Below are 23,737 nucleotides of genomic sequence, written 5' to 3' on the forward strand. Positions count from 1 at the left end.
ACACACACTGAAAAAAACGAACCCTATTCTGCGTACATGAACAATTGAAACTTTGAAAGGTACAAAACTTTAAAGAATTTCAAGTGAGATTTTTTCCAGTGCTTTCACAGTAAACTGGACGTGAGAATCAAAAGCCAAAGATTCTTGAGTTGGCTATAATCTCATCTACCATATGACTTACACAGGTTGGGTACATACAGGTACAGTACCTCATGATCACAAATGACTGGAAGAAATAGGACACATTATAAATCAGGGGGACTTAAGTGGATGGGTTCAAAGATTAGTCGGCTTAATTACAATGGAGAAAGTCCATGGGTTTGTAAAATCTAAGCAATTTGCTAGCAATAATCCTAATATGATAAAACGGATGTGTGCCGACAAGACTTGACAGAGCATTTCAGGTGTATGTGACAAACGATTTCCACTTGGTAAGCAGAGGTGATTTAGAGATGAGGACTGAGGTTGTTCCACTCAAGCTGTCACATCAAGCTGGCAGCATTAGTTCCACTGACACATTTGAAATTGGCTTTGGTCTACCTGCATGTACACAATGGGATCCAGGTCGACCTTTTGCTGTACTGATCAGTCAGAAGAAAGGGCAAAGCAGTAAAGGGCAGAAAAGGAAAAGAGTTGTAACAGAAAACAACAAGCTTTTTTTTGCTGTGTCACAAGAACTCTTATTTACATATGTACCTGTACATGCAGATCATACAGAATACTAAATTATAATCATATGCAATGCTTTGCTCATTCGTCTGATTCTCAAATGGAAGTGCATACATCACTTTCAATACATATTTTTCAATCTCTCATCTATATTTTTATCTGCTTTCCATCAAATTCTCATGTCACACATCAGCTGAGAGACTCTCTTGGATCTAAGTCGTACTTAAACTCCCTCCATTTATCATAGCCCAAATGCTTTCTTACCATTTTCTTTATAACACTTTTTATAACACTACTATTTCAATTATAAATTATTCAATTATAGTTTAATTATAAAGTATAAATCTGATTCCAGTGTTTGAGCGTGCATGCCATCCTCCTTGACAGTACTTAGATGAATGTCTTTAAATCTAAAGGCTTTCAAGTAGTTAATGGGATTTTCCCTGTGTTTATGTTTTGGTTGTTGATCTCACGTGACTCTCTTAAATAGCAGGATCGTTCCTGTTCCTGATGGTGTTTTTGGAAGGCTGTTGTTCTCAGGAAGATTTAAATAACCTACAGCCCTCAGGGCTGCACTTATGCCATTCTTGCCCATATTATACAGTAAGTGATGTAAAGTTTACAAACTAAGTGAACTTGCCTCTTAAACTTTTGGTAATATTACAGTGCATCTAGATGCTCATGAAAGTTTAATGTGTACAGAAGTTTAATGTGTAACTTGCTTATAGGCAAGTCTAGTGTTGTGTTATGCATACAACTAAGACTTTATATTGCAAAAATGTTTGGGGAAACACTTACTCTGAAGGTGTGATTTTGGTGGATTTTTCCTCTGCAAGAAGGTCATAGCTTCATTCCATATTTTGTCAAGCTTTGGTCGACAGGGTGTACTTGGTGACTAATCAATAAAAGTAATTCATACATTTGGAAATCTGGGACTAATCACACTGGGTTTAGAATTTTCTCAGTTTTAACATCTGATATGATGCTTAGGTTTTATTGTTAATAAAATATGCATTGATGAGATTTTCAAATCATTGCCTTCTGTTTTTATTTACGTTTTACACATCTTATCAACTTTTTTGAAATTGAGGTTGTAAATGCTTTAGTATCATTACAGGTTTAACGACATTGTTTTCTTAGTGGAGTACCTTTACTTTTGAACGTTAAGTAAAGTGTATTTGCTTGGTTCTTTTACATGACTAAAATATTTCAAGAGGTTGAGTTTGGTTTATTCTGTCACGTAGCTGAAAAAGCCCGTTAACAAACTTTACTGTCAATATAAATGTATTTAATGTCTCTTTAATGTCAAGCCACTTTTAGACAGTAGATACACAGAGAAATATTAGCTGATTATGACTTATACAGTATCAGCAGAAACAAAAGGTGGATGAACCTTGAAAGAGATACTGTGTGTGTACCGCTGAAGTGGCACAGGTCACTCAAGGTATCCTGTGGTGTTGCTAGAACAAGCGAAATGGACTTCAGGCAACCACAGAAAGAAATGCGCTGTTGGCAAAAGCCCTGTGACATTGATGAATGTTGTCCTCCGAGTGTTAGGTAATATTCTCTGATGAGCTGCAGTGTGTGCTTTGGCCCACAAGGTTAGGAGCACAGGGAAAAAAGTGATGATGTGTAAGGGAGTGGAAGCCAGTACATCGCTGGCCCACAGACAGAGGATGGAGAAGTCACAAGAACACTCACAGAAACAATCTATGCAAGATCCAAGATCATACATGAAAAAGTGGTTTGTTTTCTCCAATGAATGCAATGACCTTCACATACAAAATGCTTTTGGATAAGTAAACAAAATCAGAGTACATACAGTATACAGTATACATACTCCCGCACATTTTCTGACATTGATGTTGATCTCACTGTGGACTTGGACAACGAATGATGTCTGGTAAACTTAAAGCTTTGCTGCACTCCCTTATAAATCTTGGAAGCAGTATTGCTGTCTTAATTCCTTGATTCCTAAAACCTAGAAATATTCGTATTCGTCATTAAATCTGCATTTGGTGACTCACATTGTCAGAAGAACAGAGTCATTCTTCACTGAACATGTGCTACATTGAATACAAATAGTTTTGGGCAGATTAAACCCAGTTTTGTTTGAGAATAACAATCTTAGCAGAACCACTGCCCTACGCTCCATGACAAGCAAAGCAACTTACTTAGACTGTGGTAATGTTTAACTCAAGCGTGGGGTTGGTGTTATACAGGCAATACAGGCACTGAGGGAAAACAACACAACTGAACATCGAAAAAACTTCAACAGACCTCAAAAAATACTGATACTCTGCCAAAACAATCGGGTTACAATATGTATGATCTTCAGAAATGATTTTGATAACCAGCTCTTAACATATGATGTACACAATATGTTGATGCTTTATAAAGACAAAGCATGAGACTTGGTACTAAACAGGCACAAGACAAAGATCTTGTTAATGAACAGCCCTCCGGTTGCCAGAAAAGAATGAGAGACACAAAGCACTTCAGTGCCTTCTTGTGGCCACTTTTCATTTCCCCCCCAGGATTTCTGTCAGTAGTGTACTGTATCAATATCAGACCCTCGCATGATATTCATTTAAATCATTGCAAAACGGCTGTCGACCATCCACAAAGCTTGTTTCAGGTCAAGAGCAAAGTTCTGTTCACATCATTCTGTCTTTACACATAATGTAACACAGTAAGGCCTTGCGATAAATGCTAATGTCAGCGTAATCAAAATGACATTACTCACTTTTTACCTTTTACATTTAGCATGTTGCTGATGGCCACCGATTACATAAGTACAGCTAAACTCAAGCCTTCGAAATCCAAAATCAATACTGTATGTTGACCAAATGTTTGTACATACTGAAAAGATTGTCAAAGTTTAAATGATTAACACATCAATACAATCTGCAATAGCTTCAATAGCTATTAAGATAACTCTACCTCACATAAATATAGGAATAAATCTAACATACGTTTAATTAGTGGACGTGTAGTTTTCCAGTTCAATATCTCAGTCGTGTTACTTGCTTGTTAGAGCATCTCTGTTTTCACCAGATGCTCTTAAGCTGTAGTGCAAAATAGCAGCAAAATAGCATCTTATGACCCCAAAGCCATCTCGGTTTCATTTTCCCCTTCAGTCAAAGCTGTAAGCCAGCGATGAACTCAGCATGGCACTTTACAGTAACAAGTCAGATGCAAGCAATGAGTAATATCCCCCCGGGACTGTCTGTCAGTGTCAGAAGCCTAAACAACACACTACTATCGCAGATGAAACTGACCACTGCGTTTTCATCCATTTATGGCCTTTTAGAGGGGTTTTACTAAGGAGATAAACATTGCCAGTTTGGGTGTACTTGACCAAAATACCACTGTCCCATCAGTACTTTCAAAGTATTTTCAGCAAGAAAAAAATATATTCACCAACAGTGTTTCCACTGTAAAATCTGTCAGATCACACGCAATAAGGAGGCTTTTTTTTTTAAATCTCTAAAAGCCTGCCTGTCTGTTACTCTCTTTTGTTTTGTCTCACCAATTCCTCTTAGTGCTTCAGATCAATAGAGTTTGCCTCAGGCACAGACCTTTGCATTGAAACCAATTGTTCCAGGAACTCTGTCCTAGCAGAGCCAAGGTTGTTTTCTGTGAAACCTGTCTCATCTTTGCATCTAACAAAATGGACTGCATTCAACATCTGCTGTAAGAAAACATGTTTATTCTACCGTGATGTCAGCATTCAGTCAGGGCAACTGTCTCTCCTAAAAATTACACTCCTAACTAAACTGCAAACACAATTATGATATTTTATTGACAAATATAAAATATTTGTCTGGTGAATTTTTTTGACAGGTATCTCACCATTTACATTACATGTCATTCTATTCTCACTTTGTTCATAGAAAACATAATCTGGTCAAAATTACAAAGTACATTCCTTTGAGAAATATAATTATATTTGCAGTTTAATTGTATAGGAACATAATTTTTAGTTGGTCAGAGATGCTACGTCTACAATAACAGCAAAGTAATTATATATTTTTGTTTAGAACCTGCAGATAGAAATAAGGTATTAGCTAAATCTGCTACAGTGGCTTCCCTTTACATAACATTATTGTTTATGCATATTGTCCTCGCAAAATAAGAGAATGAATATAGCTAACTCTGTATAACCAAGAGTTAAAGAGGTAAGAGATAAAGTTGATCCACAAGTCTGCAAAGTATCCAAAATATAGGATATAGCAAGTAGTCAACTTAATAATAAATAACCAACTAGGTTAATTCTCAGAGAAATTATAATTTCTGGTTGAGATAGGAACTGCTAGCGTTTCTAAATAGCAACTCCCCCCTGCAACCCCTGGAAAACCATAACATCTTGTATTTAAAATGTTTTTTACTAGAGGATTTTTACATTTAACAGAGCCAGGCTTGGTGTCTCTGCTTCCAGTATTTTTCCTAACTGTCTGCTTGGTCAAGCTTGATATTCACCCTATTAACGTGAGAAAGGTATCAGCAATTTTTTTCCAATCCTCAAGAGGACAGTGAAAAAACTGCATCAGTGAAAAATGTCAAACGTTCCCTTTAAAATTTGTCCATATAACTCGGTGCTTAGATAACCAGGTAAACACTTTTCAACCCAAGTACAAGATCAGAAAGCAAGCAAACATCTGCTCTGAGACCTGACAGCCACGGAGTGTTACTGTGAGGGTAATACAAACTAGTGAACTGTGAAAAATTGTGGAAAGTACTTCTACAGGATACTGAATAATGTGCTGACTCATGCCACCCCTCTCATTCTCTGGCACATACTGAGTAACTTGTGCAAGGAAGTGAGAGAGAAATAGTGGTGACTAATTTATTTTTAACACAAAGAACATTCACCATCCACTTACTCAGTATGATAGATAATGTGGAGAAGAGCAAAGGACACAGAAACCCATGGGGGCAGATTAGATTCCAACTATGTGACGATCCAGTGGCTTCAAAATAGAAATAAGTGGTGATCAGGGGGTCAATTCACTTTTAATTTGAGCAATTTTGCTAATGTATTGTCTTTACAATGCCAGATCTTTTTGTTATGGAACGAGGGTGAAAACTGTTTTACGAGTACAAATGCATAAAGACTTTACTTAAAAGTAAAGTTTGTATCAAATGTTCAGGTATTTGTAGTCAACAATTTAATATTTACAGTACTATTTATAATACCAATAATTTCCTTTTAATCTAGCCAACATTTTATTTTAGCTTTAGCTGGTTGAGATGGAGCTAATCACAACTGCTTGATATAATAAAGTACAAATGCCTCCCTTGAGGAAATTTGGTACATTTTTGACACATTCTCACAATAAATAACAGCTTTCTTAACAGGAGAAAAACAGCATCACCGCTCTGGTGGTTATAACAGAGAGACAGACAGAGAGATCAGGGTGCCCTGTGGTACACAGGGAGTGTAAGATGTTGCCTATGGGTCACAAAATGCCAGGAATTTATTGCTTATCATCTGTCATTATTCCCATTACTATGGGGTTGTAGTAGTCTACTGCATCTAGCAGTCGACCAGAAGGTGCAAAGGCATCCATATTGTGACAGTACTTTTACTATTGCTACACTGTCAGTTAAATTAGAACAGAGATTGGGCTCTGGAAACCTGCATCATACTTTCTGCTCCATCTAAGAATCACAGTTTATACTGCTGTCACATATTAGAATTTAGCTCTGTTTCTATGCAATTATTAAATAATTGATTGAATCTTTACATGTGTCTCCAATTAGGGTATTTTAGTTTGCCCTTGTTTAAAATATCTCCAAAGTTGAGCAGGAACATTTAAAAAATCCTTAGTGCAGCACTGTCAGAATAAACCTCTTACTTGTTTCATGTCCTGTGTGCATTGTGCCTGCTGCACCTGACACAACAATACAAACACAGCCAAAGTAAATTTCAATATCAGGAAGTGGTTGGAGTGTTACTTACATTGGTCATTATAATCTGCCACCAAATAACTTCAGTCTCTCCTGCTGCTCATCGCATCTGCTCTTTCCCTTTGACCGAAATAAACTTTGCATATTTCTAACAATTGGAAGTAGGAAGGGATTCACAAATGTTTTCTTTATATTTCCACAACCAATTATATTCCCCACTTCCATGATGACAAGTGCAGGGGCCAAGATTCACACGCTTGTAACTGATTACAGGCTTTTAGATTTTATTTAGTCTGCGTGAATTTAATTTCAATTACCAGACCTACTTAATTTTGTTTTATACTGTGCTCCTAAAATTACATTTAATATCAGTAAGTGCCCTAAAACAACCCTTTAATGTTGTGAGGACTGATCAATGTCTCTTAAATCACATTGTCAAAAATAAAAACTATATACTGCACTCCCAATGTAGTTAGGAAAGTACAAAATCAAGCTATATCCTAGTGTCTGTCATTACTTGACCATTATCTTTCAATGTGAGGCCTGAAAAAAAACTGTCACTGGCGTCTGAGGCTGAATAGTTTGCGGACTTAGCTGGTCACTCGCTAGAGAGAACATTAGAGGCTAAAAATGGAAGCAATTTTCTTCCAAGATTAGCCTGTGAGGAAACTAAGAAAGATGGGGTTAATGAGGCTTCATATCACTACATTTACCCATGTACTGGTTAAGCTGGAAATTCGTACTTCATTATTTGAAGGTAAACTTTTTTTTAAGAAACAAGCTTGTATTTACTTTACAAAAGAGCAGACAATTAATTAAAAATACCCACTGTGAGAGTACACAGTACGTTTGCTGAACAGGACAGAAATGACCCCTACAAAAACATTTATATTCTGCTAATAAAATATCGCTCCAAGAGATTTATAAGTTAGTTCTACAATTAAAAGATGGAAAAATGAACATCCCTGTTTATGAATACTGTCATTGTTTACCAAAGACAGCCATCTACTGGAGAACTGCCACTATGAAACCATATTCAAACGATTTAAATCTGCATGCACATATAACTACATTTTAGTCATTCTAGATGTTATTCTCCTAAATAAATAGCTTTGAACAGCAGCATAGAGGGCAATGTGATGGAAATGTTTCCACATGTTTAGGACCTAAAAGTCATACGTGGTCATTACATCCAAGTGATGGGCAACATAAGGCAAGTTGTCAGTATATGAAGTGAACATTATAAATGTAGTGATTTTTTTTATTCTCAATTCACTTGCAAAGCTTGTGACAAGAACAAATTATTAAATATCCTGTACTGAAGACCCTCCGTTTACCACTAGCTCACTTTCTCAAATAATTTTGGATATATGGGCACTGTAGTTGGTGAAGTGTAGAGTGTAAAAATAAGCATCTTTTCAAGGTGATGATGACCCTCAATGGGAACAGGAAGGAAAGCCTCTGAAATCCTATTACAATGCTGGTCCATCAGCAGCATGGCAAGTGTTTCCAACAAATGCTCCCACACTAATTCTATCACTGTAGCCAGATTTCCTCATGGTGTGGACATCAAATTCAATTTCCATCTAAAAGTGATTGCAAAATGTCTGACACTGCAATTGTTGTATTGTGGGCGTTAAGGTGTAAATGCCACGGTAAAAGAAAACCACATTAATGTCATCCTTTGCCAAGCAATGGAACTGTCCTTTCACACATTAAAAGCCTGCTTTAATTTTTTTAAAAACACAGGGAGGGAATTTTTCTAGGACGTTAGAATTAAGAGTCAGAATAGTCAATTAAATGGTAAATGCAATGCCGATTTTCTTAAGCAAATATTTGTACATCCAAGGAAAATGGGAAATGCAGCTAATTCACAAACATCTTAACTGTGATAAGAATATGTGAGATTCAAATGAAAATGATAAATGACAAAATGCAATAAATCAGACTCAATTATTTTTGGTAACACATTACAGGACTGGGTAAAATGACTTTGATGATGTGGATCCCTGTAAGCTAAAAGCTTCAGTATGTAACATTTTTCTAATACATCTTTTGTAGAAATATGTTACAACACATGGTGCAGAGAAGTGCAGTTAATGGCTTCCGTAAAATCCCACTCACTGAACAGTACTGGCAGCCGTAAAGAGACTTACTAGGATTATTTAGGGTTTAGCTGTCAGCTTGACTAATATTCACACTGGTATAGGCCTTTAACATTACAGGTGTTTTGTTAAAGAATGACATTTTATAATTTTTGAATTGGCTATTTACAGGATAAGAATACACAGGCTGTGAGCGAACATCGGCAGTGTCACTACTAAGTAAATAATAATTCAATATTGTTAACTATTATTATTGTTTATTAACTGATCCAAAACCATCAACAAAACGTCATTATTTATACATTTAAATCAGCCAATTATGCAAGTGCATTTAGTTATAAAGGTCTAAAATGTCAAGTAAATGCTCATATTATTATTGAGCTTCCATCCTTCTCTCTGTGTGATGTAAAAAACAAAATGCAAAATATTTTGGAAAATAAAGACATGGTTTTCCCAAAATAGCAAACAGTAATAGGGAAATACATGAAATAAATATGAATGTACACGAATTTAAATTGAAAGAAAAAGCTATATAGCTACTACAGTATGCACAGTGAATTTACTATTCTTTCCTTTTTTTATTATGTGGAGGTGCTGTGAAAGCATCCAGACTCATTAGAGATAGAGACTCATTGGCATTGGCAGAAGTGCAGGGATTCACCGTTAAAGGTTTTTGAACAACCCTGACCAAACTGTGATTTATCCTTGATTAGAAGGTTTTAGCATTTATGGAGATTTCCTGAGCAGAGCGTAAAGAGCAGAGCAAAGCTGTGTAAAAGCAACGAAAAGAAGAGTCGACCAGAGCAGAAAGGACTGAGTCAAAGGGTCAAACTAGCCCAAGCTTTAGTTCAACACTGGAGCTTTAAGGACATTTCAAAGCCAAATAAATGTATAAACCAATTGTAAAATGTATTATTTTACTCAGCATTTGAAGACCACTCTAGTGTTATAACTACAGAACTTTAAAACCCAACATTTTCTGTAAGTCAATTAAGTTTGCTTCTATGTTTAATTAAAATGTTCCAGGGTCAGTAATCTCTGACGAAATACTTGTTGACTTTAGAGATGCTTACATAGACAACTAAGCTAATGAGGACAAACTGCTTCTCCTCCTCCATCCATACGAGTTTCATCTTCACTTGACCGTCTGAGTCCTGATAGTGGATAAGGTAATGCGCACTATCGTAGTCATAAGAGATGGATGTTTTTTGCAATTTCATTGAAACAGGAGAGCTGATGCACCAAAAAGGATTCCTGAATTCGTCAAGCAGAGTCAGACTCATGATACAGCAATTCTGGAAAAAGACAGAAACTTTGAGCCAAGACCAGCTTTTTGTGTGGATTATCTAAGTCTAGGCAATACTGAACACAATTATTACGATTTTTTTTATATTGGTGGATAATATCATTTTTTATAGAATTTAAATTAGTTTTCATCCCTTGTTACCACAGGTTTCTGACACAATCTGCAAATCATGAATATTTGATTCACATTTGGTTTGTTGTTTAACACTTTCTAAATGACAGAGGTAGCTCTTTTTTCCAATGTAACTTTTCCTTAAACTCTTACATGGTGTGAGTTTTGCCACCCAACACACTCTGTTCTGTTTGTAGGCTCGAGTGAGATGCCCAAATTATTGGCACGTATGTAAAACACAAATATATAGGTAATATCACAATATGAAAATGTTTTATAATGAAGGAAATACTGATAATGTTTATATTTTATAATCATTGTTTTTTATATCACAGCCCTGGGAGTTTTGTGGTTGTTTTTTATATATATATATATATATATATATATATATATATATATATATATATATATATATATATATATATATATATATATATATATATATATATATATATATATATATATATATATATATATTTATATTTATTTATTTATATTTATTTATTTTCATGTTTCTTTTTACCACTTACTAGCAACAAACAACTGTGGTATTGTTTTTAATCTCTCATAAAACAAACAAAGTAGAACTATGTGTGAGTAGTTGACAATACTTGTACAGTTGTACCTCCACTGTGCCTTGTAGGGCTTCACATATCCAGTGCAGGGTCATATCGCCTCTCAGAGGTGTGTGCTGAGACAAATTTGTCTCACAAATGGCAGTCAGCTGGATGTGTCCATCACAGATCTGACCTAGTCAAAGACAACAGTACACAAAAACATGCGCATGGTATAAAATGTAAAAGTACAGAGTTAAAAACTATTTCAGATTTGAGTTAATCACACAATTAAAACACTGTGGTGTTATCTGAATTTACAGCAATGTAATGAGCTATACAAATTTAAATTAAAAAGACTGAATGGGTTTTAATTGCCACATTCTTTATATAAATAGCACACTTGAGAGCTACAGCAGTGTGCAATAAAATCTGATATGAAACAAGAATTATTAATCAGAATTGTAACATGACGTTTGAAAATGTCAAATAATAAATATTTGTGGTATAGGTAAAATAGTGTATACAGTTCTTTTATAAAGGTGGAAAGTACGTCTGTAAAATGTCACAGTCTATTACCTAATAAAAATTAGCACTACTCTGTATTTATTTATTTGTTTGGAGTCAAATTCCTTGTATGCACAAATATAGCCATTGTAATTTATGTGAATTACACGTGATGTACTCTGATTGGAAACAACTATTTTGAGTGACATAAACAGTAGGTTCCTCACAGCATCATTTTTCTGAGTGAATTAATGAATGTGCAGATTAATAGATTACTTCTCCGGCAGAAGAGCTGGGAAAAACGTGCCGACATTAACTCGCATACGGTGTTGTGGAGAACAATATGCAGTTGGTAGCCATGGAGACCATATTCAGGATCTATGTCATCAAAGGGGGGGTTGACTTTTGGCTCCACATAGGGGCTACAGCAAGAAAAAGTACAAAACTGAGACACTGAGATTGTAGTGTGTGAAGAGAAGTTTAAGAAGAACTAATTTCATTTAGGAAACCACCAAATTGGTTTATTACTGTTCTGGACTACTGTCATAATGAGCCATACATTGTGTTTTCACAAAACACCAGGAGAGGGGGCTATGTCCACACTAAACTGAAGTACAAGACCCTGAAAAGTGAAAATGAACAAAATCGATAATTCGGTGCAGAGGGCTTTGTTTTTCCTCTCAGGTGATCAGAGAACACTTTCAGTATTTATCACATTGATCAATTTAAGTTGAATTTCTTTTTCACTTTAAGCTGAACTAAATCAAGAGTTAAAATCTGTCTTTTAACTGTTGGTCTAACAAGTCTTAGTGTAACAAGTCTTGACAACAACAAGAAAAGCCTTGTTTAAATCAGTTTTGTGATGCAATGTTTTATGGCTACTGTACATCACACCAGAAACATAAAATGAATCCTGTCGGGGATCACTTCTTTGACTCTCGGGTCTAACCATCCAATGGTGATACTCTGCATGCCATCCGAATAAAAGGTGCCTGTTCAAGTGCATCTTACCATTCAGTAGATCCCTGGATGCTTCTTTCCACCAGCTTGTGAAAATGAAGTGTAAACAAGATAAAGGCAACAGAGCACTCTCCCTGAAAAGAGAGTTGTCACTTAAAATCCTGGTACATCGTCTTACTAAATCATTCATTTTTATAAGAAGGAAGTACCCACCTCATTGTCCATTTATTACAAACAAAAACCATAAAAACGAGCTTACCTTCCAGATGCCAATGATGAGGCCAGGGTGTAGAAGCTTCAGTTCAACCAGCTTGTCCTGACCAATGACTTCTGCACCTTTATGAAGAGTCTGCATATCTAACTTTGCCATGAGGGACCCCCTGCCAGGGCTGACAGAGCAGGCAAATAAAACAGTAGTTTTCACAGAAAGACAAGAGGAAACAGAAAGATAGAGAGTGGGCAGACTGTCTTACTGCTTTAGACTGGGGCAGTTGAAGCCTACTCTCCAGACTCCATAGAGTTGAAGAGTGGATATTTGCTGGTAGCTGGGGAACAAGCCTCCACCGCTCCAGCACAGAATCACAGAAGTCTCAAAGAACTGGGACCAGCTCAGTTCCAATGTTTCCGTGTGTCCTGACTCATGAGTGACTGTCAGCTCCCAGGTGACGTGCAAGTTTCTAGAATAAAATACGACCAATAATTCAGGATTTGAATGTACTGTGTCTTATATAGTGTGATGGACGGAAGGTCAGCTGGAAATAATACTAACGAAACTGAACTGGGTTTTCGACTTTATAAATTGGCAAATAACTCACTTAACATTGCTTTGTGAAGACTTCTGTGAATTATTGTTGAACAAAATTTATACTATAATAATGTAAATGTATTTAAAATGAATGCGATGTAAATAATTGGGCAGTTGTGGGTAAATGTGGCCGTTGCTCTCTGGATCCGGCCAACTATAACTTTAATGGCTATTATAATTAATTCTTTGACAACATTAGGGAGTTTTTTGACTGCACTTGTAATGTTCTTGTTAATAAAATGTTACACAATGAATGAGATGAAACCACAGCAGTCGTGATTAATCTCTTGATCCAATTCTGCCTAAACTGTGATTCAGGGCTGCCTCTACTGTGATGTAGCCAGTGTCTTGCCAAAACACCTTCCAGTATCAATTAAGTAGAGGAACAATACTAAAAACTGAAGCAGCCCAGGAAGCCTCAGATGACCCAGGGGATTTCACTCTGCATTGTCTGTATGTGTGATGTCTTGTGAAATGATTATTACCAAGGTAAATCGCATGCTCCTTAGTGTCTCTTACAGACAAACACCCACAGGGAATTGTCTGAGCGGAGGAAGAGGAGGGTGTGTGTGCATGCATGTGTATTGTGGATGAGAGGTTGGGGGGCTAAGTAATTTATTTCAACAATTCAGACAGCCTCTGCAAGGAACACAATTATTTCTACTTCCCCTCTGTACCGCAGCGACTGCCACAGAACTCAAAATTGAGTGCTGCACAGCCTCTAATCAGGGGTTATATAAACACAGAAGAGGTGGTAAGGGAGCTTTCCCCTGCGTGCTGGCATCCCCCTGGGCAGACATCACATTCAGACACAGACCTCCTTTCTCACCTTTAATAAGAAAGTGTCATTAAATGTGATATGAAAAACAAACCATGCTTTGTTTTTGATTGCCAGTGGTTTGGACCATCCTCTAGTCTCTACCCTTGAACTTTCTTGACAGCAAGGATCTCCAAAGTTTTAGTGCTTGCTAACCACAAACAGAATTGCTTTCAACTGTAAACCAGCTACACATACAGATACTGCAAATTACAGCCTGGTATAAACCCTATATGATCAACACACTTCTTCTGAACTGAAATAAAGGTTAACAGCTAAGTGGGTATCAAATAACCCACTGACACAAAGATTCCCTTAAGAAATAATGAGACCTTTTTTCTCATCTTAGTATCTGATGGGTTCAAATTGTTCAAAATACATGGTAAGCACTTAATTAGCTTAACTTACAAGAAACTATTATCAGTAACTGGTAAGTGCAATTATGTGCTTGGCACATTAAACAAATCATATCCCTCGGGTTCTTCAACTAAGCAGTTTTCATAAGCAGTTTTTCTTTGTGCTGTCTCCTACCTGAGGACCGACTCAGTTTGACTGGGAAGCCCAGTGTGACGGCTGATTGGACCAAGATGTCTTTTGCACTTGTTCATGTCACATCCAGCTACAGTCTTGAAGAACAGCCACTTCCAAAAACCAACAGCCTTATCCTGCAATTTCCACAGACGCTCATCCACACACTTTGGTTTTTGCTTTTTCTTCTTGCAGAAGTTTTTTACGTATATCCTATTCCAAAGAGCACTAGAGTGCATAGAACATAATGGTAGATAGAGAAAGATCGTGTTTTTTTAAGTAACTGAAAAAAATTAAACATACTTTGCATGTTGAATTGACAAGTTGTGCATGGTACCTACTTATCGCTGGCAAGATGATAGAAGAGCTTACTGACGTGGCTGATGGTGAAAAGACCAGAGGCATCCAGGTATGATAGAATCTTAATCAGGATCTCAGGTGGCAGTCTAGAAAAATGGTAATTAGACATTAGAACAAGGAAGTGTTTTCATGCCACCTGTTGTTCAGCAGTTCTTCAGAGTCACCAGGGTGTGGAACAAATCGTTTTTCAAAGGCAACTTGGCAATTTGTTCACACACTTCTAATTACAAAATGAAATGACCCATGTCAGTATTTTCCTTGTGTTAAACAAAGACGGCAAAGTTATTATCAATGAATTAATGTACAAAACTCATGAAGTGAGATCCAAAGTTTGAGCAAGGGAGCAGAGCAATAAGCAACAGGCACTAATCCATGTAAAAGGAAAGTCACCACGTCAAAGTCAACATTTTAAGCCTTTTTTCTTTCTTTGGTAAATACAAGCATGTTTAGATATGAAAATCAAAATCTGTAATCCGTGAAATATCTGTTGCTCTTCATTCCACATCTCTCCCATTAATGGATACTGCTTATTAGGTTTTCCTGGTTGCTAATGTCCTGGTTGATCGTGCCCAGGCTGTTCCAAAAAATACAAATAAAAATAAAAAATAAAAAGAAATCACTTGAATGAAAATGCTGTGTTTTAGTTTGTGATGAAAAAAATAAATCAATTCATCATATTTGGTGTATGTATCACATAGGGAATGTTAAAAAAATGTCATCTTTAGAATTCAAACTGCTGAAAACATTAACCCCTTGCTGACATTTAGAGCTGTCAACATGCAGAGGTTCTGATTTAAGTTGTTTTGGACATTTCCCATTTGTATAGTCATCAAATCAGTTCAAATAAAAAATAAAATTACAAAAGATAACCATAATAAAACTTATTGTTAGTGAAGAGTTTTAGAGCAACTGAGTCCGGTGTTTTCATAGTTTGCCACATTTCCTTCCAGCTAACTGTGGCTGCTTCAGTTAAAGAAACAGAAAAACAGAGAAAGTCCTGTGCTCACTCAGAGGTCTTGGCACAGTTTCATCAGCGACTTTTTCATTTTGTTATATTTGCCTTAATAGAATTAGCCTTCACTTTCGGCTACCAGGATAACAATAAGTAAGAAACAGATGTATTGAAAATGGCAGGTTGTGTACAATTACGAAAGCCTAATGTTTCACTGATGTCTTTAGCGCCTACGTTCGAAGGGGAATGAATCTCATTGCTTGAACGTGTGCTACAGTGTCTTCCACCTGCATTGATTTTCCTGTATTTTCATTGAGTTTCTCTGCAAACACTGTCTATAAATCCTTTCACTTACAGGCCAATAAAGCCTTGACTCGCCGCAGTTTTCCAAACACCGCCTGGCTAAGTGCCACCCAGGTGAAACTACGGCCATGCTCTGACAGATTACCTCTCGATGAAGTTCCGATTGGACGCCGGAGATGATTTGTCAGCTCTTTTGGGCGTCCTCCCCGCTCGCACCCTGGGTATAACTGCTTTTGATGCAGCCATTTGGTTCAGCGGCTGGTCTTGACCCCTGGAGACAGATACAAGGTAAATTATTACCTGGGGAAGGTTAAGGCCAGGTAACGCTGACAGCCATGTTTGTTACATTGTTTTTTTTCTTTTGCTTACAGGTCGTATGGAAAAAAAGTAGCTGTATTAAATGACCGAACCGTCACTGTTTAAACTCCAAAAGTTAGCTAAACAAATCTTTTTTCTGTTGTTGCTCTAGGTAACTATTTATACGTAAAACTGTAGGAAGCCAATTCTTAGAAAATGCCTCAACTGCGTCCGCGTCCTGTCGCTATAGTGACGTCCAGGAAACTTGGTCCACGAGCGGAAACAATTCTCCCGGTGGTGAGCGACACATTTGCCTTCAAAATAAAAGCGGGAAACTGTTCGATTGAAACTTTGTGTTTAAGAAAATTTAAAAACTTAAAATTTTACATATAAATGCTTTTGTACATGTCTGTAGCTACCTGGCGCTCTTTCAGCAACATTCTGCAGGGTCTGTGTATTTTGAAAGGATTAACCCAAATAAACTCTAAATAGCCCTGAAAGCTTTGAATGAATCGTTGCTGTATTTTGGGTGCAGAGTTATAGGAAAAATATTTAGATCCTGAAATTGGGGAAAAGCAGTCAAAACTCCACATTTAATATACCTTTAATGGACAGAGAACAAATTTATGGTTTATTGTAATTAATTTAAAAAACATTTGTCTGAAAATTCCTGTTGTGCAAAATTGAGTTGGGCATCAACCCCCTTTACTTTAATGCATACCAGCTTTGAGGTAACACACACATGAATGTGTCTTAAACGTAAAGAGTGAATGCAATTAAAATCAGCAGAAATGTAATATAGGCTATATGGAAAAAGTACAAGTACTTTGTGTTTGTACTTTATCACAATATGTCTGCAGAAGTGCTTGTATTCTTTCTACCACTGACTAATCCACTGCAGTTAATCTCCAGCTGGAGACACATATTACATCTGGTACATTTATTAGTCCTATATAATATAATTTTTAGTGTCTTTAATTTTGTGTCAGGTCTTTAGGTCTTCGTCAGGTCGATTAAATCTGATAAAGAAATCAAAACAGTACTGTTTCACAATCTCTATCATCATGTTGCAAAACAATCCTTACCAAAGAGATTATTTACATTATTTTCAACATGGGAAAAAAAAAAACATGTTTAACATAAATCAAACAAAAGTTTCAAACAAAAACTGTTCAAATATACAGAAATGCACCACTATAAGCTTACTGCAAATATTTGATGGCTTAACATTAATGAGTCCGCTTTTGTCCCCAGACAGAAATGTATAAACTTTTTTTTGCAATGTCCTTTCTTTAGGTTAGCAATATCACTCGTCATCACGATGTTAGCCCAGCGCAAGCAGGGGATCAACAAGCCAGAATGCTATTATATGTCTCCTTATATGTCTCCTGCTAAGAAAGAGGTCCTATGCTGACATAACACAATCTTCCTCTCTATTAGAAACTGGAGTCAATGAAAGTGAGAGCTCACAAATAAACTTGTTTGAAACCTAATTTCAAATATGAACATAGACAGCTGGACAAACATGCTGTGTTTACTTTAAATTGGGTATTTTAGGCCATGTGAAACATATGGTGTTGTCGAACGCAAGATCCTTTATGTATCATTTTCTAACAGATGTATTAAGCACTGGACAATTTGTATTAGACATATAACAGAACAATTACAAAAAATACCTTTTGCTTTAGACAGAATCAAATATAAATCACAAGTGGAATCATGCTCACCTATATTATTTGTAGATTAAAAAATAGAAAACTGGCTGACAGAAGCTATAAGTCCATTTTGTTGCAATAGCAGATGGCTCACTTTAAGACCCATCACATAATCGACCTCCCCATTCCTGGAAGCCAGTAGGCCCTGCTAACTGTCAGGGAAAATAACCATAACACTGTTGTCAGTCTGGCCGATCAGCTTGCCTCATGGAAGAGAGGTCCCTTTTAGGGCAACGCCAGCCCCTGGTATAGTAAAGCCATGTAGGCCACATACCTTCCCCTTGCATGCCCTTCCTTACTTGACATTTGATGTTTTCTGTAGCTATCTGTCCTTCTGAAGTGCCTGGGGTCAGTTGTGGCTCTTGGATACCTGATGTCACTCTTCCGCATGGTTTGTCAGTCAGCTCTGACAGTGCAATGTTTGCCAAATGAGAATGAGAAAGAGGGGAAGGATCACCACGATTAAGTCTAGAATGGCATCTTGCAATTCATGTGGATCATTATACAAGGACACCGTATTTATGCAAGCAGCTGGTAGACATTCTGGGGTGTTTATTGTGTATTTAATGTGACATTTGATTTACTAACATTCCAAGTATAATTTCTATCCATCCATCCCGATGAATTGGGTTTAAAAAAAACAGAGTCAGTTTTTTCTTACGATTTACTAAGATATGTATAGTAGCCTAACTTCCACAATGTGGCTGTCATGGATAAGGTCATAATGTTGTCAGTTAACAGTAGAAAAATGACAGCTCATTAAAGGTTTAAGACGAGGCTTTACCACTTGTAAAGCTCACTCTCAGACCATTCAGATGTGTGGAGTACTGATAGGGATCTTCTACACATCTCTTCAAAGGATGATGACATGTCAGGAATAATAAAAAAAGGGTAAGGGTGGTACAAAGACCTTTTCGCACAGTAAAAATATAACTTTATGATTTTATTAACTTTTACGCGAATATATTTCCATGAAACTCTAATAAGAAAAGTTAAATCAAACGGCAAGATCATAATCCGCCACTGGGTGGCGCACAAGTATCTTTATATGACTCCCCAAACTGCTCGTTTAAGCCTCAAATAAGTAACGTATACATACACATGCATGCTGAACGTGCCATGCAACGACAAGGTTATCCGCTGCAGCCCCCCTCGTGTCGGATTAATCACGGAGAGACATGAGATATCGAGAACATATTAATGATAGACACTGAGAACAAGTGATGCCTGCAGTCCTGAGGGACCCGTCAGTTCACAGCATTGAACTGATTAATATGTAAACAAACCCATTAGTCCAGCATGTGCTCTTAATTGTGGGACACTTCTGAAGAGTCTTGATGCAGTGACTACACACAAAGAATGGGCGTGAGTTGTCCCTCGAAAGGGAGCCAAGAGACTCTTGTATTTTTTTTTTTTTTTTTTTGCACCAGCGATCTGAGTGTTCAGTTCACACTCTGCAAGAGATAGAGAGCACACCAGCGGGATGGATAGCACAGGTAGGTCGTGATTTACCTTTTCTCGACAGAAATTCCAGCAAGTGCTTCTTTCTATATACAATCTACAACTATATACTCTTTTCACTGACATTGCAAATTGTTACGTTTGTGTTCATGGCGCAGGTTCCGTGCAGCAGCAACAACAGCTTAGTTATTAGAAACAGATAGAAACTGAAAATTGCGCACGACTGCCATTTTACGAATAGAAAATAGAATAAAGTTGAATAACTTTACCAGAAAAAAAATCAGTTGCTGTCTAACGTGACAAATCTATCTATATATATCGTTTTCTTATCATCAGGATTTACAACAACACTTGTCTGAATACTCTCCCAAAATCAACTAAGACGCACAGGAGGGAGGGGAGTCTCAGCCGAAGAGAGTCTGAGTGCGTCTGCATGTCACAGGGTGTTTGAGAGAGTGAGGGAGAATCACAGATAGAGGAAGAGAGAGGAGAGATAAGGGAGTAAGTCTGGACCAGGTGATCGAGTACTAACAAACCTCCAAGGGACTGCCGGGTTGTGTCAGTGTGCACGGGATCAGCGATCCGACCATGGTGCCAGCGCGCTGCCCGGGACCCTGTGCCATGCTGGCACTGAACCTTCTCTTGGGATGCGGCGTGGTCCTCTGCCTCGGCCAGAACGACACGGAGCCCATCGTGCTCGAAGGGAAGTGTCTTGTGGTGTGCGATTCAAACCCGTCCTCGGACGGTGCGGTCACCTCCTCACTTGGCATATCAGTCCGCTCCGCTGGGGCAAAGGTGGCTTTTTCTGTCGTGCGTGGTACCAACCATGAGCCGTCAGAGATGAGCAACACGTCTATGACCATCTACTTTGACCAGGTCTGTTACACTAAATGTTGACACAGTTTATTATGAATTGTATGCCCCAGTATCTCAGCTTCGCAACTGATTTCACTTGGTTGCTTTTCCGTCTCTGCACCCAATCTCTTTATCTTGGGCGTAGACAACTTGTTTAGGGTCATGTTTCACTGAATACCCATCTCTGCTTATGCTCTCTGTGATCTTATCCCACAGTATATCTAGTCTAAAGAACACTTGAATTGCTATTTTCTTTTCCGTTAATGCTATGCGTAATTGGCGTGACTTGGCGATGTCTGTCTGAACGAATGATCATCCACGCAGGATCATTTGTCACATATGCGTCCTAGGCCTCAGCCAAACTTACATTTGCAATGTGCAGCTTTTGCTTGGATGTTTCAATAAGTTCTCACAGGTAAGGTCTTTGGACCGATGCCTGTTGTACGCAATATGGAACCATCCCAAACTGCGACAGAAGCGCTGCCTAAAACACTTGTTAACACCAGAACTAGACTATGACTTGTACGCCTCTTTGTAATCACCATGCCTAGCAGAAACAAACAATGCATCACTACAAACCAGCTGTCATATTAAGTGAAGCATACACATGGCAAAACAATACAGAGGTGTCTCATTGTGCGCCCTTTTTGGTCACAGGTTTTAGTGAACATCGGCAACCATTTCGATATCAAAGCAAGTGTTTTCCAGGCTCCAAGGAGGGGGATATATAGTTTCAGCTTTCACGTGGTGAAGGTCTATAACAGACAGACCATACAGGTGAGAAATAAGATTGTGCTGCAATCAGCTTTTTTGGAACATTTGCAAAATATGTACGGATAAAATTGAACACGAGAGTAAACTCCAAGCCTGTGTCTCACCTTCCCTGCAGGTGAACCTGATGCAGAATGATTATCCAGTGATATCGGCGTTCGCCGGTGACCAAGACGTTACGAGAGAGGCGGCCAGCAACGGAGTACTGCTCATGGTTGAACGTGAGGACCGCGTCTATCTGAAGCTGGAACGGGGCACCCTAATGGGCGGATGGAAATACTCCACCTTCTCAGGCTTTCTAGTCTTTCCTCTATAATCTAATCCGCGATGATCGACGTCGCACGGGACTCTGCTTAGGTTGAGGAACAAAAACACATTGCCATTTATTTTTAACTTAAACAAACTGTCAGCCAAGGAAGCCGACGAATATCTGTATACCTACACTCGTCCACTATCTAGTCCAATATGAACGTATCCTTGGAGTTTCATATATTCTAATTCATCAATCAACTTTAACGCAATCTGGATGATTTAACGTATTGATCGAGCGGTGGCGTGTGCTTGTCGGGTACGTGGATTTTTTTTCTTGCTGGGAAAACAAACTATGCCACCAAACGGGTGTACCTGGGCAAAAAGGACAAAGGAGAGGATGAGGAGTGGAAGAACTGTTGCCCTGGACAGGCCGAGTGTGCTATGCTCTATTTTATGTTTGTATAGCCTTAAAGAATAAATGGTTTCCGTCCAAGTGAAGTATATGGAATTATGGACATCCAGAGAAGACGTGTTTTCAGGCTCAAGGCATTTTTGTTTTTTGTTTTGCACGAATGGAAGTTTTTCTTTATGTTTTGTGCTGTCGATGGTGTTGCGTTTGGATGCTGAACATGTTGAAAATAAGCCAAATGTAGGCCGCCGACGAGTTTATTAAAAGAGAAAAAAAGGCGCCATATTTCAGCCACCGGAGACGACTTAGAGCCCTTTTATTAAAAAAAAGTGATTATATTATTTATAAAGTACATATTCACATTATTGTGTGTTCTACATTTCAAATTCTGCGTAGCTTTGACTGATTTAATGTTCAGTGACGTTGCTCACCAAATGTACATTGTGGAAATATTAGAAGAATCCCTATATGTCCCGCTTAATAAAAGATATTGTATTGTATATGCTAAGTGCATTTATCACTTTTTCCCTTTTTATTCACGTAAATGTACATTTAAAGAGTGAAGTTATTAGACATGAGTTTGTGAAGTGAGTCAGACAAGCTCAAAGGCCTCAACAAGGTAAAGTAAAGGTAAAGTGCTTTATTTGTCATTATGCAGACAAGGTGTACAACGAAATTCCGTCAGATGATCACGTGGAGGGACAGAAGTAATAGTGAGCAGCTGCTTTAGTCGCTGTCCGAGGTGCTGAAATATTATTCTACGTTAAGCGTCACAGGAGCAGGGAGCACTCATCTCTTTAAGGGAAACAAAGAAGAGGAACGTAGATGGCATTCGATTGTAAAGAAACTTACTGTATAATTAGGATTGTTATTGTTTCCCTTCTGGCAAACCTAATAAAATGATGGGGACGTAAATACTGAGCAGTAAGTTAGACCCCAACACTCTCTGGAGCGCCTTGGCGCGGCAGACGGCGGATACAAACTACAGTTAAACCCTCCTTTTTCGTCCAAAACCCGAATCCCAATTAAAACAAAGACTCATTTTGATGGAGAATCACACACACGTTTAAGCCAGATTTTATAAAAGAAGGAAAAATCGCCTTGATGGTAGTTGAAAAAACGCAAAGTTACTTTGCCCAGATGTGTATGTGTTTTCTTTTTAGACAACATAAGTGGATGCAATCGTCCTAGAAGAAAATCTGCGTTTTGGGTTTTTTCTCCCCCAATACAACCCCAACCCACACCCACACACTCACATACAAATACACACACACACACACACACACACACACACACACACACACACACACACCTAAGCTACACTCAAGGTCACGTCTAAATCTAAATTTTTAAGGTGATTGAAGCCGATCACAGTAAGAATTCACCTGGTTTCTTTTTAATTCTGAAATTCCATTATATGGGACACAGTTACCTGCAAAAACATTCAGAAACATCTGCCAACACAAATACAGTAACAAACAACCGAGTTTCAATGTACTGGTCTGAAGGTTTAAATATGAGGGACATTTGCTGGTTTTATAATATACAGTGATGAAGTGAATTGAGGTGAAAGCCTTTGTGCTTTATTGATTTCCCTTGTTAAATTTGTCCAAGTCACAGACAAGGTGTGACTTCAGGGCAATTGACATGTTAGGTGAGAGGAAGCATAAGCAATTCAACTTCGGAAAAAATTAACCCTGCCGTTCTGAATAGTTAAGGAAGTTGTAAGTTGCAGTAGATCTTTAATTTTGCACATCAAGATAACTGATCTGACAGATTGTGTTAATCCATGCTTCAGCTTATTTTGGAAGTATTATAGCTACTGGACCTTTTGTGCTGAGGTGCACTGTGGTAAACAGTTAAGACGATTTAACTTTCTGTATGGAAGCCTAAACTATGTTCTTACTAAAACAGGTATGGGTGTAAGGGAGGACAAAAACAATCACCAGGGAAAGAAGAACATAGTTTCTTAATTGTGTGAAACAGAAGTATATGAAAAATGTATCAAGCCTGTTTTGCATTTAGTTACGTATAGATTTTGTCTGACGTACTTGGAAAATGAATCATCTGCTATTAGCACAATGTGA

General features: G+C 37.8%; 2 protein-coding genes across 3 annotated transcripts; one reads left to right on the plus strand and one right to left on the minus strand.

Annotated features, from left to right (window-relative positions):
- Positions 1-7,929: 7,929 nt before the first annotated feature.
- On the minus strand, positions 7,930-16,432 carry fbxo15 (F-box protein 15). The gene is made up of 10 exons (XM_067487009.1): positions 16,260-16,432; positions 16,036-16,161; positions 14,617-14,721; positions 14,279-14,503; positions 12,599-12,802; positions 12,385-12,514; positions 12,177-12,259; positions 11,442-11,587; positions 10,730-10,854; positions 7,930-9,982 (listed from the first exon to the last, which is right to left on the minus strand). Exons 2-10 carry the CDS (start codon positions 16,134-16,136, stop codon positions 9,716-9,718), a joined length of 1,386 nt encoding a protein of 461 aa, XP_067343110.1. The 5' UTR covers positions 16,137-16,161; positions 16,260-16,432; the 3' UTR covers positions 7,930-9,715.
- A 2,610-nt stretch (positions 16,433-19,042) lies between these two features.
- Positions 19,043-22,150, plus strand: cbln2b (cerebellin 2b precursor). 2 transcript variants are annotated; one of them, XM_067486955.1, is made up of 4 exons: positions 19,070-19,398; positions 19,700-20,239; positions 20,876-20,995; positions 21,108-22,150. In XM_067486955.1, exons 2-4 carry the CDS (start codon positions 19,952-19,954, stop codon positions 21,303-21,305), a joined length of 606 nt encoding a protein of 201 aa, XP_067343056.1. In that variant the 5' UTR covers positions 19,070-19,398; positions 19,700-19,951; the 3' UTR covers positions 21,306-22,150. The 2 variants fall into 2 exon arrangements, with proteins under 2 accessions (XP_067343057.1, XP_067343056.1); XM_067486956.1 differs by lacking the exon at positions 20,876-20,995 and having other exon boundaries at positions 19,043-19,398.
- The last annotated feature ends 1,587 nt before the right edge of the window (positions 22,151-23,737 follow it).

This window comes from Channa argus, chromosome 19, assembly GCF_033026475.1.
Source record: "Channa argus isolate prfri chromosome 19, Channa argus male v1.0, whole genome shotgun sequence".
NCBI classification, from domain to species: Eukaryota; Metazoa; Chordata; class Actinopteri; order Anabantiformes; family Channidae; genus Channa; species Channa argus.